At 46.0% G+C, this 7,993-nt stretch overlaps 1 protein-coding gene across 2 annotated transcripts; it reads left to right on the plus strand.

The window, feature by feature from the left end:
- The first annotated feature begins 205 nt into the window (after nt 1–205).
- On the plus strand, nt 206–7,993 carry LOC100194348 (putative oxidoreductase, aldo/keto reductase family protein). 2 transcript variants are annotated; one of them, NM_001139383.1, is made up of 7 exons: nt 325–550; nt 977–1,027; nt 3,627–3,703; nt 3,810–3,897; nt 6,788–7,063; nt 7,169–7,420; nt 7,631–7,990. In NM_001139383.1, exons 1-7 carry the CDS (start codon nt 440–442, stop codon nt 7,712–7,714), a joined length of 939 nt encoding a protein of 312 aa, NP_001132855.1. In that variant the 5' UTR covers nt 325–439; the 3' UTR covers nt 7,715–7,990. The 2 variants fall into 2 exon arrangements, with proteins under 2 accessions (XP_008654449.1, NP_001132855.1); XM_008656227.3 differs by lacking the exons at nt 3,627–3,703; nt 3,810–3,897 and having other exon boundaries at nt 206–550; nt 7,631–7,993.

Genomic DNA, 7,993 nt, shown 5'->3' on the forward strand with positions numbered 1-7,993 from the left:
TTCTATATACAAGAAACAATTACTTGTAAGAAACTGCAATGATACAATCTAGAGCCTGTAAATCATAACTACAGTATAGATATAATAAGATTGTGTAGAGAGCGGCTTTTCGCGAAGAGTCCGTCTTTTTTTTACCTATTTCTTGGAGACATCTCAAGAAACTCTCTAATTAACGAGGATGTACTAATGTTGTGGTAAATAATGATGGACGATAGTCGATAACGTGAGGTGTGGTTGGTACTGGTAGCTAGCGTGATGTATGGTCTGTATTCAGCCTAACTAATTTGCCAGCGAGTGATGCGGTGACGTGCTGCTGCTGTTGTAGTAGGTGGTGGAGCAAGCCCAGTCCCCAATCCCACCCTGCCACCCAACCTTGCTTCTTCTCCGATAGCTATTTCTCTGCTTTCTCTCCAATCTTCCCGGGTTTCCCTGATTAAAGATGGCTGAATCCTTTGTTCTCAGTACCGGCTCGAGGATCCCATCGGTTGGGCTTGGCGTATGGCAAATACAACCTGACGCTGCCAACGACGCCATCTACGCTGCTGTCAAGGTCTTTTTTTTTTTTTTCTCTGCTCTGTCTGATCCCCTCCTGCTTTCCCTTTCAGTCGAAAATTTTCTTTCGAAGCTTGCCTGTATTATGTGTTAACAATCTGATTTACCGGTTTCTTTCGAAGCTTGCATGTATCCTGTAGATTGTAAGGTCTTATTGCAATTGGAAATCTCCGTTATGCAGTTGCCTCAGATAACCTAGCTAGCCATTACGAATGAACTGTTTTGGCTTGTCCTCGAAGTGTTCATATGATCCATTGGATCGTAATGTTAATTTAAATATGGTAGAAGATTCTTTTTTCCTGTTTCAAAATGTGTTCTCAAGTCATGGGTCTGCCATCGGATTGTTTGCATCTCTTGGATCCCAGTCTAAAATTTTTTTTTCGACCAAAATCCCAGTCTAAAATTGTTGTTGGTTTTATGACAGGCTGGGTATCGGCATATTGACTGTGCAGCAGCATACAACAATGAGGAGGAGGTAGTAGTTACTCAACATGATTTGTAACTGATATTATGTTGACTTAGTTTAGTTTTACAACATCATCACCTTATTGTTTCAGCTCAAATGAATATGACTCGATGCTAATTATTTGGTTACTATAACAATGATGCTATTTTATCTTAGCCTTTGTTCTCTTTTCTCAAACAACGCAGTAGACCTAGGTGTCATTTCATTAAGGAAGAAAAGGGAACAAACACATTGGAGGAGCTGACCTCTATTCTTACAAACGCGCCCCCACACAAAGAAAACTGCCACTACACGACCACCAAGTGCCCAAAACCACCATCTGATGAGCAGTTTATGGAGTGCTATTACCATACCACAAGCTGCTCTCCTCTACCTCAGCACAGCAGAACCAGGACTAGTCCCCTCAAACACACATACATTCTTATGCTTCCAAATCTTCGAGGAAACAAGAATAAGAGCCTGTTTGGTTCATGGCTAACTGCGTCACACTTTGCCTAAGTTTAGTCGTTCGAATTGAAGAACTAACCTTAAGCAGAAAAGTTAGGCAAAGTGTGGCAAGTTAGGTAGCGAACCAAACAGACCCTAACTAAAGGGTTAAGATCTTTCTTCAACTCCTTAGGCATTTTGCCATTTTGTTGACTGCCGTGGACCAACATTCCGAGAAACTTCTATAATTAATGCCCTGAACAAGTGAGCTTCCAAGTGTTGTAGGGTCAAGTCATCTACTAATTCCCATAAATTCAGATATTCAACTAATTCCCTGAACAAGTGAACTAAGGCCTACACCAATCCAGCTCTGGATTAGCATGGATTAGAATTAAATCCATGTCATAATTCATGCCCCAAAATAATCCAAACATACTCAAATTTTTTTATTCGGTTAAACCCATTATAGATTATAATCCAAGGGTTTGAGAATTTTTTAAAACTATAGAAGCCATGGATTCTATCCATAGTTCATTAGGTATGGAACAAATTCATAAAGATATTGCACAAGTTTATATTAGAATACATGAATCAATAGAATAACTAGCTTTGAGAGATAAATATATTAAATGATGGATTTAATCCCACCATGAGATTGGATGTGAGGTATGGATTCACCTAATTCAGACCCGGATTAAATCTATGGTAGGATTACATCCGTAATCGAATAAGGCCTTATATTGCTCAAAGCCTGCGACACCATGAACTGCAATCTTTGCTCTTTTGGGAACTCTATTAATAAAACCAGGAGATAGCTCAGCAACAGAGCTACCGTTCAACCATCGGTCTATCTAGAACTTGGTGTCCTCATCATTTCCGACCTTGGTTTCCACAGCAAAAGCAAAGAGTGCCTAGACATTGCAAGGCACCTGGATTGGTAGACCTTCCCATGGGCGAGAGGAATTTGTTTTATTCAGCCAAGCCACCGGTTGCGCAAGGGCCCAACCCATTATTTCACGATTGAGAATCACAAGCATGTAATGGTTTTTGAACCTTTTCCAAGAAATATGGCAATTACTTTCATCATTATTGATAGCTTTGATCACCCATTTAGAGAGGTCCAAAGCAATCATAATATGTGTTAGCAGAAAGGCATGAAAAACGAAATAGATCAACCAACAAATCACAGAGCACGACACACAGATTTACGTGGAAAACCCTTCAGGGCTAGTTTGGGAGCCACAAAACTGGAGGGGATTGGAGGGGCTAATAAGGAGGGGATTTTAGCATCTCTAATCCCCTTAGGTTTTTGGACTCCCAAACTAGCCCTCAAAATGAAAGGGAAAAATCACGGGTACTAGACAGGCGAAACTTTCACTATATGTAGAGTGTTTACAGAATGCCATCCGTAGACGTCAGCTTACAAGAAGAGTAAAAAATGATGACTACGCTCCGGCCCAAGCCTCCTGGCGACGGGTCTCCGGTCCGCTCGCCAACACGACCTCCATATGCAAAATTTGGATCATAAACTCAACAATATGGATAGGAATGGAAAATAAAATAGAACAGATTGCAACAAGCCGACCAGCTTGGTTCAAGGCACATTATCAATCAAAGGCAAAAGGTCGGCTTTGGTTGGTTCGTGAATTGTGAGAGGTATCCCAAGATATGTGCAAGGGAAATGTTTAATTTAACATGCCATCAACTGTGAAATGACTACCATGTCTTCCTCTATACAATGAATAGGGGTGACCGAGCTCTTGGCTAAATTGTTCTGGGACCCCCAATGCATGACTAAAGATGTTCAGCGGCTGAGATACAAGTAAAAGATCATCTAGTATGAGTCTAAGAAACATGATCACATCATCTGCAAGCTTTGGCTTCTTTCCCGTATTGCCTCTTTGTAGAAAACTCAAGTCACTGCCTTTTCAAAATCAAAACAATATCAAGAGAAGAATCATACTCGGACATACTGATAAAAATCATAAGAAAATTCTGTTATGGGATTCACAATCAGGTACAAGTGATAAGATGACAAAAGTGTGTAAGTGTAGCACAACCATTAAAAAGTGGGGGAAAAGAGAGCATTGGAGGAAAACACATCTACAATTTTTCTTTTGTTTGATTCGATTTGAAATCATATTTCATAAGTGCTAAGTAAATTTAAATATTCCATCTATAGGTGGGCCTGGCTTTGAAGAAATTATTTGAAGATGGTGTGGTTAAGCGTGATGATTTGTTTATCACCTCTAAGCTATGGTTAGTTTTATTTATCAACCTCTGTTGAAATAATGTTTGGAGATAAGTAACTTGCTAACTTCATTTCAGAGTGAAACTGTAATAATAAATTTGCTGAATTTTACAGGGCTGCTAATCATGCACCTGAAGATGTGGAAGAGGGAATCGACACCACACTTCAAGATTTGCAGCTTGACTACTTGGACTTGTACCTCGTAATGTGCCTACACATGCCTGTGAAGCTATGATTGTTGGAGTGTGTGTTCCTATATATGTGGTTGGGCTGGCACCACTGTTGTCCTGTCGGCCTCCCTTCTCTCTCTCTCTCCCAAACAGTTGCCGGCGCTGATGCAGGCCTGGCCGCCGTCGACATTCTCCCTCTCTATCCCCTTTCTTCCCCGCCGTCAACCATCCTTCCCCGGCCTTCTCCACCTCCAGTGGGCTCTCTCCTACCTCCTGCGCCGATGCCATGGAAGCTCGACCGCGCGCCGCCTGGGGACGACCGCCGGGCTTCGGGCCAGCAACCTCCCCCCCACCACGATGCCTGGGACTTGCCCTCGTCCTAGCCGCCACCGCACCTGAGTCTGCGGCCCTAGCATCTTCCGTCCCCACGACCACGCCCCTCGTTCCCGATGTTGTCGGCACTGCCACCAGCGCTACGAGGCTCCTTTGGCAGGCGCGGCCACCCTGACCAACGCAGACACGTGTGATGTCATCGGCTTCCCTGGTGGGGCTCTTCAACGACCGAATGCGGAAAGAAGCAAGAAGGTCCACGTCGTTGTTGTCCCTTTTGTTGCGTCGCCCCACCAACTATTGACGCTCGAACATCAACCCACTCCTGAAGGACGAGGCCACTGTTGCATGTCTCCAAGCCACAGTCGTGCACTACCTCGACTTTGGCTACCTCAGCATCTAGGGACTATCATCTCCACGGAGTGCACACCGATCTCTACTCCAGCTGCAACACTCGCACCCTCAAGATGTTGCGACTACGAGGGGATTTTAACCCGTTAGCTCCTACCTTCGGCTTCTGCTCCAGTCTTATCGTTTGTGGTGCTCCCATTGTGACTGTGGGGGATGTTGGAGTCTGTGTGTTCCTATATATGTAGTTGGGCTGGCACCACTGTTGGGTTGTCGACCCATTAGGGTTACAGTTTGCAGTCCAATAGTGATTAACCTAACAACAAAAGCTAAAGTTATTGTCCGGTTAGATAATTGGATTCCATTCACTTTTGTGACTATGAATCTGCCCAAGTACTGTGACAATGAGCTGCAATACTCATTAAATATTGGGACTTAAATATTAGTTGCATGTAAAAAATGTGTCGACACTAGGCCCTACAAAAATGATTGTTCTTTGTCTTGTATGCTTCTCATACAATACAATCACAGCTTCCTTTCCAGACGAGATTAGTTGAATTTACATGCATATGTTTCCATCTTAAGAAGCTCTCCGCAACAGAAGTCTACAATGATGCCTCCATGGTCGTCGCCGGCGGTCAAGCCAAGTAGGGGATGCAGGAGGAGGTGTCCCGCGGCGAGGATGAGTGGATCAAGTGGGCTAGAGGCAAGACTTGGCCATCCCTTGGCTCATGGTCGCGGGGTTGGGCGCTCTAGTGTGGCGCGAGCTCCGTGGTTCTACTGTGGGCCACACCAGCGTGGGAGCTCTAACGCGTGGTGGAGTTGCCTCTGTTGGGTGGGCGTGGTGTGATGTTAAGAAGGTGGCAGCCGGCGGCCCGTATCGGGGCGGTTGGTGGCCGTCGCAGGCTTGCCTTGGGGCGACAATTAGGCCAGCGGTCTGGTGGCTGGATTTGTCATACCTGAGATCAGAGCCAGTTTGTGGAGAGCCGGCGGGCGGGCTCCCCATGGTGGTGCGACGGTGAGGAGCGGAGGAAGGTGCAGCGAGCTGTGGCCTGCTCGTGCGGACGATGCGGGCCAGTGGCTCGGGATGGCGCAGGGTGGTGGTGGCAGTGGCAGGGTGCCCGTTGACAGCTGGCTTCGGTGGTCACGTGTGCCATCGGCGGCTGTCGGCTTCAGCTCTGGCACGCACCAGTGTGACGCACGTGGCAAGAGTTGTCCGGTTCTGTGTGCCCATCCAGAGGGGGTGGCGGCCGACGCAACTTTGCGGCTGCTGCGGCAGCCGACGCGTCGATGCCCCTCTGGAGGGGTTCATGCGGGATGTCAGTACGGCAGCAACGGTGATTCTTGGCCTGACGATGGTGCTGGGGGGCTTCTTGGGCGAAAGCCTCGGCGACGACGACGGTCGTGGGCGTCGCTTCCCCTGTTGGGGGCGTCGCATTCATGTCTTCCTTGGGCGAAAGCCCAGTCCATCTCGAACACACGACGGTGTCATCCCCGACGTCACTCCCTTCCTGAAGGCATCACATTGAAGTTTGTCTCGGTCACGGCTTCGCCTTCGGTGGTTGCTTTCGCTCCTCGGCGTCTGGTATGCGGGTGAAGGTGGGGCTTTGCAACGTGAAGTCGAAGCTGCTGCATCAGGGGATGTGGCTCGACAACGATGACAGCTGTCAAGACCCCCTTCTTCGTGGACTGGTTTGTTTCGGAGGTTTGGGCATTTGCTAGGGGCAAGACGGAGGTTCAAGCTCGTTGGTGAAGAATTCGAAGCCTCGCGTGGGGTGTGTTGAGGCTTGGCAACGACGGTGTACCACGATCTTCCTCCTTCTGTGACGGTGTTTGGATGTAGGCATCGTCGTGTTTTCTTTGGCCATGTGCGGCCCGTCTTGCGTAGTCGGAGCTACTTGTCCCTTGGGTCGAGCTCGGCAACGATAACTCTGGATGGATTTTGTGGGGGGGAGCTTCCGTCGTCTGGGCTGTTTGTGCATTCTGTATAGGTTTTGGCCCAGCTTTCCTTAAAACTGGGTTAATTCTATTCTTGTTCTTAATTGAAAGGCAGAGCTCCTCTCATTACATTCAAAAAAAGAAGTCTACAACAGAGATTAAAGAAAATTCCATGTGCATCACTCAGTTGAACTGAGTAAATGGATCGCTAAGCTCAATTATCTGCTTGATGTCACTTCCTTTTGTCTCTTACCTTTTGCATGTCTTGGTTGCTTAAAGCCTTAAATGACAAATTTTTTTTTGCAGATCCATGGTCCAATCCGCATCAAAAAAGGAACTAGCACGATGACCCCTGAAAACTTTCTCCCTACAGATATCCCTGCTACATGGGCAGCGATGGAGAAGTTATACGACTCTGGCAAAGCTCGTGCAATCGGCGTGAGTAACTTCTCTTGTAAGAAGCTGCATGATTTGCTTGCCGTTGCACGAGTGCCTCCAGCAGTCAACCAGGTTGAGTGTCATCCGGTTTGGCAGCAAGACAAGCTCCGGAAGCTATGCCAATCCAATGGTGTTCATCTTTCTGTAAGCTTTACGGAACATAAATAATATTCCTTCATTTTTTTTGTTTTTTTTTACTAATCAAGCTTCTTTCTCTAAACTCTTGCTGATAACCTGCTGTTATTTCAGGCATTCTCGCCTTTAGGCTCACCTGGATCTCCTTGGATCAATGGGCCAAGTGTCCTCAAGAACCCCATTGTGGTCTCTGTTGCAGACAAGTTGCAGAAAACGCCTGCCCAGGTCGCTCTACGCTGGGGAATCCAAATGGGCCATAGTGTACTCCCGAAAAGCGCCAATGAGTCCAGGATTAAGGAGAACATTGACATATTTGGCTGGTCTATTCCTGAAGATTTGATGGCCAAGTTCTCTGAAATCAAACAGGCATGCCCTAATGCAACTTTTTTCATGTCTGCTAGTTGCATTTCATTGGTCGTCTTTGTCTATGATTGCTACAAGTGTTCATGCACCAGAACAATATGCATATTTCAATCTAATGCACTATTTTTTTTGTAATGAGTAAGGTCGTTGGGTGCTTACCCTTTCATTCTTACCAGTTACCATATGATATTCCTTCTGGTTTATAACATGCAGGTCAGGCTGCTGACAGCTGAGTTTGTAGTTCACCCTCAGGCCGGCTACAATACATTGGAGGACTTTTGGGATGGTGAAATATAAAAGCATACAAATTTGTTCAGAATAAAAGAGCCAGGCGAGGAAACAACCACAAAAAAGGGGAGATCGAATGCATAGGCCCCAATACGATGAATTTGGGGGTTTACGTGATTGCTGAACACAAGTATTGTGTGACTAATCTGTGTTTTGATGTGGTAAATGTAATTGGGTTAGTCACAATAAGAGATAAGTGTCTTTGCCACAAGACTTTTGGTTCATTGGTTGAAGCATGATGTAAACCGTAAAGGATATTCATGAAAACTAAGGACGCTATAGAGCAAA

This window comes from Zea mays, chromosome 8 (assembly GCF_902167145.1).
Source record: "Zea mays cultivar B73 chromosome 8, Zm-B73-REFERENCE-NAM-5.0, whole genome shotgun sequence".
NCBI classification, from domain to species: Eukaryota; Viridiplantae; Streptophyta; class Magnoliopsida; order Poales; family Poaceae; genus Zea; species Zea mays.

What these genes read in the sequence shown, in the direction of transcription:
- LOC100194348 (NM_001139383.1), top strand. Translation starts at nt 440, where the DNA reads ATGGCTGAATCCTTTGTTCTCAGTACCGGCTCGAGGATCCCATCGGTT. An exon ending in CATACAACAATGAGGAGGAG is followed by an intron (nt 1,028 to 3,626) that starts GTAGTAGTTACT and finishes TTCCATCTATAG; the next exon opens with GTGGGCCTGGCTTTGAAGAA. An exon ending in CCAATGGTGTTCATCTTTCT is followed by an intron (nt 7,064 to 7,168) that starts GTAAGCTTTACG and finishes CTGTTATTTCAG; the next exon opens with GCATTCTCGCCTTTAGGCTC.